We start from the raw sequence: 14147 nt of genomic DNA on the forward strand, positions 1-14147 counted from the left end.
ATTTCTAATATCAAAACTCAAAACAAAATTGTGACTAACAGCTGTTAAAGAAATGGTTCAAAAGGGTACACTTGGTTGGTTAATGTATGTCTAATTCTATTATTTGTGGCTTCAAAAGGCTAAGTGTATTTCTGTAAAAAAAAATTTATTAAAACCCTCTCCTCTTACAGTAGCAAAAAATGTGAAGACTGTGCATTTGACTTGATTCCAGATCTGTGTTCTGTTAACTGTATAGTTTAATCCCTTTCACTGCAATGGAAGTGTATATAGATACTTATAAAAGCACCTTTGTGTTCAACTGGGTATTTCCCTGACTATCTTATTCACAGCATGATTGTACTATAATATCCAGAATTGTAATCCCAAGCCTACTTGGTTACAAGTAAGCAGGGTTTTATTTCTTAAAAGAGAGATTCTGGAGCTCCCTCTAGCCTGGATATCACATTCTGGCTCAACTCAGCCATTATTCCAAACCATCTCCCTTGACAAACCTTACTTCTAGTAGTCACTTCCCCACTGAAAGTCACTGAACCCTTTGAATGGGAGTACTGAGCAGGAAAACAGAAGGAGACAAGCAGTTCTAACACATCGCTTTGATGCTGAAACCATGGTTTAGCACAAACTATGGTTTGGTATGACATCTGAGCTGAATCACTGGAATGGTTCCAATGGTTCATAAACCATGGTTCATAGCCATATGAACAAAGAGCCTGGGCCTTGTGCACTCCCTCTTCCTTTCATGTGCAATGATTCATTTCCCTGGTTAGAGCCAAACCATAGTTTGTCTTTAAATCTGAACTGGCAAACCATGGCTTGCACTTGCAACAAAAAGCAGGACTGAACACAAGGACCAAACCTTGGTTTCAAATACTGATTTGCAGGTCAAATGCAAACCACAGTTGCTAGTTCAGACAAAACAGCAAACTCTGATGAGAAAAGGAGGGAGCAATCCTGAATGAAAAGTGACAGAGAGGGGGAAAGGAAGAAGTGCATGAGCCTGAGGCTCTTTGACTGCTCATTCACATAGCACTAAACCAAAGGTGTGCAACTTCCAGAGGTCTGGGAGTCATTTTCGCCCCCTGCATCCCTGCTGGTTGGTCCTAAAAAATTGGGATTTTTTTTTTTAAATACAAAATGGTGTCTGTATTTGCTACAGAGTCTCCAAAGGGCTGTTTGCAAGCTAATTTGACCCTTTTGGCACTCTGTAGTATCTCCAGATGCCATTTTGTTTGTAAATTTAAAATTTAGGGGGGTCCCCCCCCAATTTTAGGGGGTGGCAGGGGCCACACTGAAGGGCTGCAGGGGCCACTGTGGCCCACAAGTCACATGCTGCCCACCCCTGCACCAAACTGTGTTAGCTTTATGTCTGAACCATCTCTTTGTGATGTCCTTCTGGAAGAGGGTGAATACAAATTACTGTGGGGTGATAACTAAAAATCCTATATGAACACTGGTAGAAGACTCATCTTTTTGCATCTTTGTATGATTTCTTTCTTTCTTTCCCTTTCCATGACCTAGGAGAAAAGGAATAGGGGAATATTTCTTGTGTGCCATGCTTTTGTTTAGATTATAAACCTGCATGTAAGGACAATCCCATTTTAATTTTTGTAAGATAGCTAGTCTCTTTTTACAAATAATAATTGGTAAGGTGGTGATCTCTAACAACCTCTTGCCAAATGCTATTCTCCCAGGTTCTCTGGATTTCCTGTTGGGTTTAGATGATTGGTGGTTGTTTCCCCTTACTTGCTGTGATATTATAGGTCACTTGCTTATCACTTGGTTACACACACAGTTAAATGGACTGGGATAGGTTGTCACTACTTGGTAAATTGTCATCTGTACGCAGTCTATAAACCAGATGCATGGAGGCTGGATATGATTACTCAGGGCTATTTCACCTGTTAGAAGCCAACAAATAGTTTTTTGTCAGGGTTTGTATATGTGACAGGAAGCCATTCCCAATGCTAGCTCTCTGTACCCATGTTTATCACATGGATATATTATACACATGTAAAGCATTCTGAAGTGGAAAATGAACTTCACTCTGCATGTGCCCAGAGGCTCTTTGTGCTTTCATATCACCGCTCATTTTCCACAATTGACCTCTATCACAGAAAATAAACTCCCAGAATTATCAGTGTCTCAAATTCTAGTAATTTCCACTGGAATCGAAGGGACTTTGCCCTTAATGAATGTGTGACTAAGGGGTGGAGTATAAATAGAGTTCACCATTTCTTGCAACCTGATCCTACACACATTACATGGATGTAAGTCCAACAGAAATCAGTAGGACTTATTTCCATGTAAATGTGTTTTAGGACCGGGTGTTAGGGCTCCTTGGAAGGCAACATTTTATGTGGGAAACCCATTTTATTGGCATTGAACAGCCAGTCTTTTGTGTCTGAACAACCAAGCTCCTACTTAAGAGGAATTCAAAGCAAGACTGATGATCTTGGTAACTATGACCTTTCTAACACAACCAACTATATAAGCCCTGTATCCACACAATTTTAAATGAATAAGGGCTCCACGTCTTTCTTATAGATTTTTAATCTAAGGAAAGTCTAAATTGTCGCTATATGTATATTTGTTTTAATGTCATACAATCTGTATTAATAGAACAATGCTACTGGTGGGAAACTTAGATTGATATTATTGATTAGAAACTAAACTGAATGGTGAAAAGTTGGATGTTGGAGAGTTTTTCAAGCATTCTTTTTTAAATGTTTAGTGGATTGATATAAATCGCAACAACAACGGCTGGAAATGTCAGTGCTTGTAAATATAAAGATTCATTTAAGCTTTTTGAATTTCTTTCCTATGTCATGAAGTAAATGTAGAAATCTTTGTGAATCTATAATTTGGGATGAAGGAAGTATTATTACAAGGCAATACTTGTTTTTCCATTATTGTCTCCCAGCAAAACTTTTTTTTCAGTGTAATTGATTGACATTATCCAAACAATGTATGAATCAAATCTTTTCAATGGTAATGCCCTGTTTGTGGAATTCTTTTCCCAGACAGTTAAGGAAAGCACCAGTGCCTTTATCATTCAGAAGACAAGACCTTTTGGTTCACTGTAGCTTTTACAGTGGAATCCTATTCATGTCTACTCAGAATTAACTCTCACTGAGTTAGATGGGGCTTATTCATAGGTAAGTGGTTATAATACTTACATCGGAATAAGCCTGAATGAACACAATGGCTTGATTTGCACATTGCGACATGTGCTGGTGGCTGTTGTGAATACTCAAGCTGTGATGGTTGGTCACCACAGCTTATTGTGATGTTCAAACCTGGCACAGGGTGGGCTGCTGCCCTGGTTAACACACCACCCCAAACCAGCCCATGGGTTGTGGGTGGTTTGTAAACCATGGCAATAAACCACCCTTGCTAGCTTCAGATGTCACGATAAGCTGTGGCAACCACCCACTGCAGCATGAATACTCACAGCGACTGCCGGCATGAGCCATAACCCACTGTGGCGATCATACAAACCAGCCCAGAGTGACTCCTGAGTAAACGTACATAGGAGTGCACTGTCAGACTGCTCTTCAGTGGGGCTTACATGGAAGTAAGCCCACTGAAGTCAATGGAACTCATTCCCTAGTAAACATGTTTGTGCCATTAGAGACTTAATACTTTTTGTTGAGTCCCATTACTGCTATTCTGATTTAGGTTTTATATAGGTTTTATTAATATTCTCTATTTTAAGTTTAAAAGACTTCAACTATTTACTGTCTTGTTGCTGCTTATTTTGTCGATTGTTATTTTTAAGCTGCTTTGGATATTGTTCGTAGTAGAATGGGGGCCTAGAAATATTATAAATGAAGAAAAATAAAACGGTCTTGGGCTAGGCCTACACTATTGCCTTATAGTGGTATTAAAGTGCACTGATAACTGTTGGGGCACATTACACATTCAATGTAACACTTTTGTAGTGTTATTTCCTGCTTTTTATTCCACAATATACTACAACGAATGTCACTGTGTGTCCTACAAGGTATAAACGCGCAAGAGGGATATAGTGTTACCATGATGGGATCGTAATGATATGACACAAGGTGTAGATCTGGTCCAGGAAACCCAAGGTGCAAAATTATTCTGGATGCCTAGGGGCCAGTTCTGATCTTAGTTGTTTTTATAACTGAAGAATAAAGACTAGCATTTACCTCCTAGGACTGGACCAGAGCTCTTTAAAAAAAATGGTACACCGAGATTCGATGAAGGAATATGGCAATACTGTGATGTTTTTATGGTAAGGCTGGTCCTCGTAGGAATCTGTTGGGAACATGTGAATCAAGTACCAAAGTTTAACAGACCTAAGGGGTTGACAGATTCACAATGCTAAATTATAAATGAGGCAGCAATCTCTCTCTCTCTCTCCCCACCCTGCCACATTATTTACAGCACAACCCTATACCTGCCTTAGGCTGCAATTCTATAGCCCATTGAACTCAATGGGTCAGAATACGGGGTAGACATGTATAGGGTAGGATTGTGCTGTAAGTTGCTTAGCACATTTGCTGGTGTTAAGGTAAAGCTTTTAAAAAATAAATAAATGAAAAACAAAGCTTTAAGCCAGTGTACAATTATTCAGGTGAGTTTGCAGGCAGAGCATAGAGGCCTATGGTGACATGGGAGCAGAACTTATTAGTTACTGATAACCTCCAAACAATATTGCGAAAGAGTAAGCAGCTTTAAGGATTATATTAATTAGGAGATGTGATGATTCTTCAGGTCATTGTGGTAGCCAGCTGACTTCAATGGCTCAGGTAAATTCAGTACCATTTTGCAGGTAATTTAACTTAAAAAAAAAAATCTCTTAAATAAAATAATGGTAGCAATGCAACTTGGCCTGTGATGTATCCATTCTTGGTACATCAGACAAAGGGGCTAACTTAGTTTAAGTTTCATTCCATTGGTGAAGTGTGACACATGGGATGGTTTTAGATTATGGGCGTTTAATCTAAAGGCAAAACATGGAAGCAAGATTTCAAATCCCTAGAGTGGCCAAGCAGTATTTTACTGATTCAACCAATAAAATATTGTTCTGTCAGGAAACAAGTATTGGGGCTTGAAAAGCCACTAAATACTCATGATTTGCTAGCTTCTGCCAAGCTTCCATCCATAAGATGGTGGTAGACTCTGCCCTGGGTTCCACCCTTGATACTCAAGACCCCAGAAGTACTGCCTTTGGTCTCCCCCTCCCCCCAATTCTCCATTTGGGTGAATGGAATCGCTTTCCCCAAAACTCCCTGTTGGTGAGATTCAGGGCAGCTACATCCGCATACTTTTGGGATTTGGGCCAAGGGCTAACAAGCTCCCATGTACATACAGAACACTACATATCCCCCCCTCCTTGAATCCAGACCACACAAACAAAATAAAAACAAACATATCTTATACCAATTAGTCTAATCTCTGTAAAACTAACAACTTGAGTAACCTGAACCCCAAAGCTACGTATGTTTACTTGGAAACAGGTTGCACTAACAAATTGATCCTATGCATATTTGCTCAGAATTAACTCCTACTGAGTTCAATGGGACTTACTTTCAGGTAAATAGGCATAACACTGTAGCCACAGTGTAACTTATTTCTGAGTAAACTTACACAGGATTGGGTTCGACTTCCCAGATTGCGTGCTTAGTTGTATATTTGATACAAGTTAAATTCTTTAAGTTATCTGGCATTACATATTAATAATGACAGTTACATCTAATATGGAAGAAATGACTGCTGTGTTGTAGTATATATGAAATCCATGCTAATATATTCCGGAAATGAGCGTAAAGGGGTTAGATCAATAGATATATGTTAGGAAGATAATATGTTAGGAAGGAGTAATACATCTTGCAACAAAATATTTCAAATAATTTATTTTAGATTCCATAGATAAAATGTTCAATAGAAAAGAAAATATAGTCAGTAGAAAATTATGTAACTGCTTATATGCAGTGTGAGACTAAGGATATTTAGCAGTAAATCCCACCATGTTAAGTGGTACTTACCGTTAGTAACTCTGATTAGAATTGTAGCCCTTCTGTAATCTTCATCTGCTTCATTAAGGGCACAGTCCTATGAAGATAGCTGGCAGCCTCCGAACTCAGAGGCTGCTGGGTATCCCATACAGGGTGGCTGGAGCGCAGAGGCAATCTTTGCTTCTGCTATCCAGCCACCCTGCATTTCTGCTAGATGGGAGATTTCACCCATCTAACAGTGGCACTTGGAGGGAAGGAGGCTAGGGCAGCCATAGGAAATGTCATATGGCCATCCCCCCAGTCTTCTCCCCTCCCCACCCCCGGGAACACCCCCTTTTGCCATCTCTGTGCTGTTTCTGAGCATGGAGTTGTAGCCAGAACTGTGCTCACTACGAGAGGGGAGGGGGTGGGGAGCACGGTTTTTCAGCTCCTATGTTGGAGCCATGTTTCCAACCTCAATGCTCAGAAACCGAACAATCCTATATCCCCCCAGATGCTGTCTGGGGACTTAGGATTGCTCCCCAGAGGGGGCAATCCTATCCCTATGGGGATAGGTGGCTGCCTCTAAACTAGGAGGGGGCTGCCTATCCAACACAGGGTGGGCGGATCATGGAGGGGATCTTCTCTTCCGCTCTCCGGCCGCCCTGCATTCATGGCTAGGCAGTCAATTTCGGCTGTCTAGCCACCGGGGTGCTGGGAAGGCTGGACGATGCATAGGAAGTAGTTCTTATTCATAAAGTAGTTCTTATTCATAATCTTAGCCAAATTTTATCAGCTCAAGATGTTTTGACATTTTAAATATTGGAGTTTTTACCTAAGGGCACTGTACTTAACGATTTCAAAACTTCATGTTTAAACAACACACTGAGATTTTCTACAAGCTTCACCTGCTATATTAAGCATGAAACTGGGATAAGCTTACTTATTGGAAGCAAATCTCTCTAAAAACCAGTACGGATTAGTTCCAAATAAATAATTGAACATCAGATTGCCAAGCTGTTATCTACTGACACTTCCTTTTTACAGCCTTAGTGTAGTCCAGTTGTTGCACCAAGCAGAAGAGGAACCAAAATTGCTGGATTTGTTGCAACATCATATCCCTGCCAAATGCTAGGCAGAACCATTGGCAAAGCTAAGTGTAGAATCATGCAAGCTCTCCAGAAACTTTTGGAGCTGGAAAGGCCTTTAGGATGGTGCCCAATTTTCTTCCATTCCCTTGAGAACACAAGTTGCACTGGCATTCAGCGGGTCTTTGGTCTTGGATGTCAGAGCAATTCCCCTGTTGTGGATTTAGCAAGTGACTCTTAAGTTTGCTTCTATGGTGACATGGCAGCTCACAGAATTGGGCAAATGAAGGTTTTCCTTTTGCTGAATTTCTGAGGGAGACATAGCTTAAACCTATATATGTCTACTCAGAAATAAGTCCCATTGAGTTGAACGAGGCTTACTCTCAGGTAAGTAGCTATAGGACTGCAGCCACAGTGTTAATGGATGTCAAGTATAATTCAAAAGGTAAAACCCAACATAAGTCTTAGAGTAGACCCATTAAAATGAATGGGACTTAAGTAATTACTTCCATTCATTTTAATGAGTCTACTCTAAGTAGGACTTTACCCTAAAGCAAAACACATGCGCATATGTCAATGATAGAAATGTGAAATTTGGACAAAGAAAATGCGGCAATGATCTGTACACATCATAAAGAACACCTGCCTTGAACTCACACTAATGCAGCAGAATTCTGCCCATCAGCCCTTTTTTCGTGAAGGTCTGTAGCGTACACACGCATTGGGAACTAGTTTTACATACAAAACTTTGATCTATTTTTAGGTTGCTAGGCGTTATGTATTTGTCAGCAGTAGTTTGGATGTACCTCAGCTAATTTTGTATAACAACATATTTGTTTACATATTTGTACATTTGACTGCTCCTATTATATGTTTTAAAAATTAAAATAGAGATTTCAGAAGGAATGTAACACCACAATTCTAAATATTCTGCTGATGTAGCTGTGTTCTCTAAGAATCTGTGAATATTTGTATTAATGCTGCAATCCTATGTACACTTACACGTAAGCCTGTTGAACACTGTAGGCCTTACTTCTGAATAAACATGTTTAGGATTGTGTTGTAAGTGCATGTATATAAACTCTATCTTAGGCACACTTAGGGTGCAATCCTATGGCTCCTAGTCAGCGGCTAGATGGCCATAGGATAGGTCATTTCCTGGGAACCAACCTCGGAGCCTACTCTCTTGAGGTTGGTTCCCTGAGAACCGACCTCCACCCACCCCCCTTGCTGCCTTGTAGGCAGCATGGATCAGCCCCGTGCTCTGCACTCGGAAGAGGTGAAAATGGGGCATTCCTGGGGGCAGAGTGGGGCAAGGGGAAGTGCCGTTCCGACGCTTACTATGCATTGTCCAGCGTCTGCCCCCCAAACTGCTCTGACTTCTTGCAGCTAGACAGCCGAAATCGGCTGTCTAGCCACGAATGCAGGACAGCTGAAGCCCAGAGGGGACAATCCCCTCTGCACTGCTCCTGCCCTGCATTGAATAGGCGGTCACCCCTGAGGTCGGTGGCAGACACCTATCCAGATAGAATTGCACCCTTATTTGGGAATATGCCCACTGAAATCAGTTGGATTTCTTGCCTGGTGGATCAGCAAGAAATCAAGCTGTACATGTTGAATAGCACTTTGGGAAATCTTATGTTGGGTGCTGTATGATAAAATATGCATAGGTGTTTGTATCTAAAGGGGTTATATGCAGGGGTAAGAAAGGATAGGTTTCCATATATAGTTTGGTTATATGCATCGATTGTACCTGAACAGCAATAGATTCTTCAGAGCTTCTATTTTTTGCTTGCATCAGGTTTTGCTTCAATGCAGGAATGTTCCATTGGGCAAAGAGTGCCTGGTCCATCTAGCTCAGGGATGGGGAATGCGTGGCCCTCCAGATGTCGTTGCACTGCAACTCCCATCAGTCCTGGCCCGCATTGCCAATGCTAAGGGTTGACGGGAGCTGCAGTCCAACAACTTCTGGACAGTCGCACGTTCCCCACCCTGGTGTCCTCCAGATATTGTGCTTCAACTCCCAGAATTCCTGACCACGCTGACTGGGGCAGATGGGAGGAGAAGTCCGACCCGTCCAGACAGAGATCAGTGGCCCTACTCCGACCGCCAGCCGTAAGGCTTTCCGTAGCCCCGCGACTTGAAACCACACCCAACTCCCCTGCGTTTCAAGCCCCGGTGAGAAGCACATGGGGCTGGCCGGGCGGGACCATTCGGAACCCATGTGTACTCAGCATGTGTACACAAAGCGTGTGTACTCAGCAGGAGCGCGCTGGCACCGGCAAAGTCGGCAGATGTCCGGCCCTAGCCTCGCGTGGCCCTAACGCTGCACAGGACTGCGGCCGGACTACGCCCGGCTGCCTGGGGGGCCCCGCCGAGAGGCAAGGCGGTGAGAGGGCAGCTCCTCCTCCCGGAGAGAACCGGCTCGCGCCTTGCGGCCCCGCACCATTCCCCGCCGTGCACGGGCGCCGCGGGCTTCGCCCCTTCGGGCCCTGCTTTGCCGCGCGCTGGTGAGGGAGCCGGGGCAGGTGCACGCCGGGGCGCCCCGGCGAGAGCGGCGCCCCCCAGCCGGGCTTCGCCGCGGCCCGCCCAGCGTGCTGCGCCCGTGCGTCCGCGCGAGAGAAAGTTACTCGCCCCAAGCGCCTCTCGCCGCCCCAGCCTCCCTCCGCGCGACCTGCCTGCGGCCAGGCAGCCCGCCCCGCCCGGCCGCCCTGTCACTCGGGCCTCCCGCAGCCAATCGCGCAGCCTTCTGTCGCCCTGTCCCCACCCCCTCCTGGGAGTGAGGGGAGGGCTGCGCGCCGAGGACTGGCGGGGGGCTGAGGGGAGTTGAATGGTTGAACTTTTCTCCGCGCGCCCCCCCGCCGCGCTTCTGCCTGCCGCGCGGAGGCTTCTCCGCCTCCTTCGCCTGCCCTCGGCGAGGGGAAAGGACGGAGCGGCGCGCGGCGCGTCCGGAGCGGCTCGGGGTCGCCTTCTCCTCCTCCGCCTCCCGCGCCCCGCTCGCGCACAAAGCCATGGGGCTTCGGGAGCCCGGCGTGCCTGTGGCCCTTCTCCTCTGGATTACGGCTTCCTGGAGCTGCCTGCCGGGCTCTGCCGCCGGGGCTGGCGAAGCAGCCGCGGCTCGCAGGCGGGACGAGTCCTTGTCCGCGGCGGGCGTCTACGGAGCCCGATGCACGTCCAGGTGTCTCAGCCTGCAGATCACTCGCCTCTCCGCCTTTTTCAAGCATTTCCAGGTACGGGGGGCGCGCGTGGGCGGCGGCGGCGGCACTACAGCAAACACAAGCCGGGTATTCAGGAACGCCCCGATCTCCAGCGCGGTCTTGTGCGTGCCTGCCCAGAAGTAAGTCCGGTGGAGTTCAGCGGGGCTCACTCCCGGGGACGGGAGCACCTTGCTCTAGCCGCGGCTGCAACGCAGCGCAGCGCAGCTTGTTTTTTGGCCGCAGGGTGGGTGGGTGTTAGATGTCAGTACACGTGCCTCCGGCTGCAGCCCCAGCGTGCATTTTGCTCGGAAACAGATGCCGTTGAACTCGGCGTGACTGACTCCCGAGTAAACCGGCGCAAGCGCGGGCGGGCTCCGGAGGCCCCAAGCCCACCCGTGGTGACTTGGGTGTAAGTCCCGTTGAATTCCGCGGCACTTGCAGCTGCTTAGACGCGTCGGATGGAGCTTGCAATCCCAAGCAAGCGTGCATACTTTGAAATCAGCCCCGGTGGAATCGATTGAACTTGCCTCGAAGTAAATCTGGTCGCACCGGGCTGCTACTTTTGCCCCTAAGCATCCTTTTACGCGGATGAGTTACTCCGAAGGTAACTCCTGCTGGCTTTTCTCGGCTTGCCGGCCCTGGTGGCGACACAGGGATGGACTTGTGTCCACTTTCAACCCGCGCTTACAGGGGATGTGGAGATTTTAACTCGCATTAGCGATAGCAGAGAGCGACAGTTCAGTTGACCGGATCCCCTTATTAATTAACATAAGCATCAGAACGTGTCTTCTGTGTATGGTGGAGGTGGAGTGAGACTTCTAATTCAAGGTGTTCTGACTGCAATCGGGAGATGGTAGTTATTCTAGATTAAGTCATGCAGATTTCCACTGGGTAAACTTGTATAGGAAGTATAAGGGAGCAATCTAAAGCTCTCTTAGGTAGCAGTCCTAGACACACTTACCTGGGAGTGAGCCTAATTAAACTCAGTGGGACTTTCTTCCAAGCAGGCACACGTAGGACTGCACTCTTTGCAGCCCTACATGCACTTACCTAGGAGTAAATCCCATTGAACTGTTAAAGCAGATTATTTACCCCTTAACATTCAGTCATTCCCCTCCCACCCCCATGGATATAATGGGGAGAGAGCTTTTTAAGAAGCTGATTTCCCCTTCCCATTTTTTTTTCAACGAATGGGTTATGTTTCACATTTGCATTAGTAATAGTGCAGACTTGGTGGCATTTCCTTGTTACTTATGATAAGGCATAGAATTGTATGTTGTTGGATAAGTACGGATGTGTTATTCTCATCTATCAGAGAGCTAAAGAAGTTACTATTCTTACCTGGTTAGTATTTATATAGTGACTGTGATTAACCAAAGCATGGTAGTTATTCTGGATCAATCGACCTGTGAGAGACGGGTGTGATTTTTGATAAGCATCTTACATACTACATGGCCAGTGTGTTCCTATGACTTGCTTGAATACTGAAATTACTGAGAAGATAGAGGGATAGAACCCTGAAATGTACAAATCCTGAATCTAGAAAGATAGATAGAATCCTGAAAAGATAGGGGATTTCTACTCCTTCTCCCACCCCCTGCAATCCCAAATCAATGATTCAGTTTATTTTTACTGATTCTTTTCTCTCTCTCTCTCTCTCTGTGTGTGTGTGTGTGTGTGAGAGAGAGAGAGAGAGAGAGAGAAGGACAGACCTGGCAGATGTATGAGGGTTTGTTTTTAACATGTTTTGTTGAATATCACCCTAGATTCTACAGTTGTATCTTTGTAATAAGACTTGCAAAGATCGGTTACTTGTTTGGCCAAGAACAGTTCAGTACGCTAACTTGCCCAATCCTTGTCAGAGCACCTGATTCCATTGAAATCAATGGGTTTATGTGACAGCCTGCCTGACTCTGCGTAGGATTGGCCTGTACATTCAGAAAACAGGGTGCTTTGAAAAAGGTGACCCTAAAGGCAAGGAGGGAAGAAGTTAGTTTCTTCTGTAGATCTCTGCAGGTGTCCCATTTTACTGTGCATTTCTGTCTCTGGCAGTTATTTTGATAACATAGGGCGTGTAAGTTATAGCTTCTGTGCTTTTTGCCACAGGCAAATGTGCTGGAATAATTCTCCTTGAGTATTCATGTGAATGTCATGTTTTTGCTTTGTATGGAAAAAGATGGAAAATAAATGGCTCCCTTAGTGTGTTTGAGTTGGAATAAGTAGCTGCTAAAAGGGGTGGGATGAAGATCAATAACTGGGTTTCTTGTTATCTATTCTAAACATTTTGACAGTGTGTGGCAATTTGGGGGTGTGTATGCACCCCTGATAACCATTTGTAGTGTCTCTTTCGGTGATATTTTAAAAGTGATAACAAGATGGTAACATGATTCTGCAGCGGTGCTTGATCTGCAGAATTGCTGTGTGTTGGGAAAACATATCTTTTGCAAACTGTGTGGCGTTTTCTTGGCCTGATTGCTCCAGAAATTCATTCATATAAACCAATGTACTTTGGTGCAGCAGAAAAAAAAGATAAAGATCCTTCTATTCTGTTACGTATAAGACAGATGCTACATGCCACTATAGTTTTATCGTACAGAGTTGCAAAACCTTTATGCAGAATAGATGTAGTGGCACCTGAACGCTTTTTTTGGAGGGTGGTGGGACACTGTATACGCTTGTATCCTACTGATCAAGCTTAAAAAAAAACATCCAGGCTTTCTTTGCTATTGCTGTCTAAGCTTAAACTATATATCATAATCTCCCGGTTTAGCTGTACAAAAATGCAATAAACCCTGGAGCCACAATTAGTCTAAAAGTCTGGATTAGCATAGCGTTTGTGAGTCATGAGACTAATATTGCAGTCTTGTACATGTCTACTCAGAAGTAAGTCCTATCAAGTTCAGTGGAGCTTACTTCTGGTATAGGATTACAGCCTGATTATATTTTCCCATATTCAAAATCCGCTATCCAAACATGTGTCTGGACAGAAGCTACTCAGAAGAATATTTAATGGACTTCTAAACTCTGCCATAGACACAGTGTGAACCTGTTGGTAGTGTTTGGATCTTCTTCAGTTTCTGGAAGGAAGTCTGTGCTTCAGAAGAGAATCAGTGATGTAACTATTCAGGATATTCATCTTGCATGACCGGCTTTCGGGTAACCAAGATAGGGAATAAAGGTGCCTTGTTTAACAAGAGGGCGTATTTGTGGCCATCCTGTGTGTATTACAAAGTGCTCAAGAGTGTGGGAAGCTGCTATCTGTGTGTGTTGTAAAGCTACAATGATATGTACAGTTAACTGTACTTAAGCCCTATTGAAATCAACAGGACTCGGGTGTGAATTTTAATCTAGGTGTAGATCATACCTGTCATTTAGTGACTTAAGCTCCCCCCCCCTCCCCCGGCTTCTCTTAAAACTAATACAGACATATTTGTCATATCTGTAAATTCTAAAACCATTTTGAATTCGGTATATATTGTAGACAGAGCGGTTCAAGAATTCTGATATAAGACAAGAATCCTGTTATATCTCCATTACTTGATTTTTGATACAAACCCACCTAAATGTATCCTCAAAATACACTATTCTCTTGAGCTGTATCCTTTTTTTGGCCGGGGGGTGGGGAGTGTAAACAGAGTGGGCAGAGGTATTGTATACTCATAAACTTAATCTGAGGGTATGGATGAAAAAGCAGCTAGGATGTGAGAAACTATTGCATATAACAACTTTCCCCAGCCTGGTGTCCTACAGCTGTGTTGAATCGCAACTCCCATCACTGTGGTTGGGAATGATGGGAGTTGCATTCCAATACTGGTGGCGGGCACCAGCCTGGTGAAGGGTGTTATATTGGATGATGCTTAGGCCTCACCGACTGATGGGAGTATCAAAATTGGTACTTT

General features: G+C 44.5%; 1 protein-coding gene across 1 annotated transcript in view; it reads left to right on the top strand.

Annotated features, from left to right (window-relative positions):
* The first annotated feature begins 9954 nt into the window (after window positions 1-9954).
* Window positions 9955-14147, top strand: part of ANOS1 (anosmin 1) — a 137490-nt gene continuing 133297 nt past the window's right edge. The window contains exon 1 of the mRNA XM_084844239.1: window positions 9955-10281. Within this exon, the coding sequence (XP_084700365.1) occupies window positions 10063-10281 (219 nt within the window). The 5' untranslated portion in view covers window positions 9955-10062. The remainder of the gene's footprint in view (window positions 10282-14147) is intronic.

The sequence above is a fragment of the Heloderma suspectum genome, chromosome 3 (genome assembly GCF_057233095.1).
Source record: "Heloderma suspectum isolate Gila_16-S chromosome 3, 16-S_ref, whole genome shotgun sequence".
NCBI lineage: Eukaryota > Metazoa > Chordata > Lepidosauria > Squamata > Helodermatidae > Heloderma > Heloderma suspectum.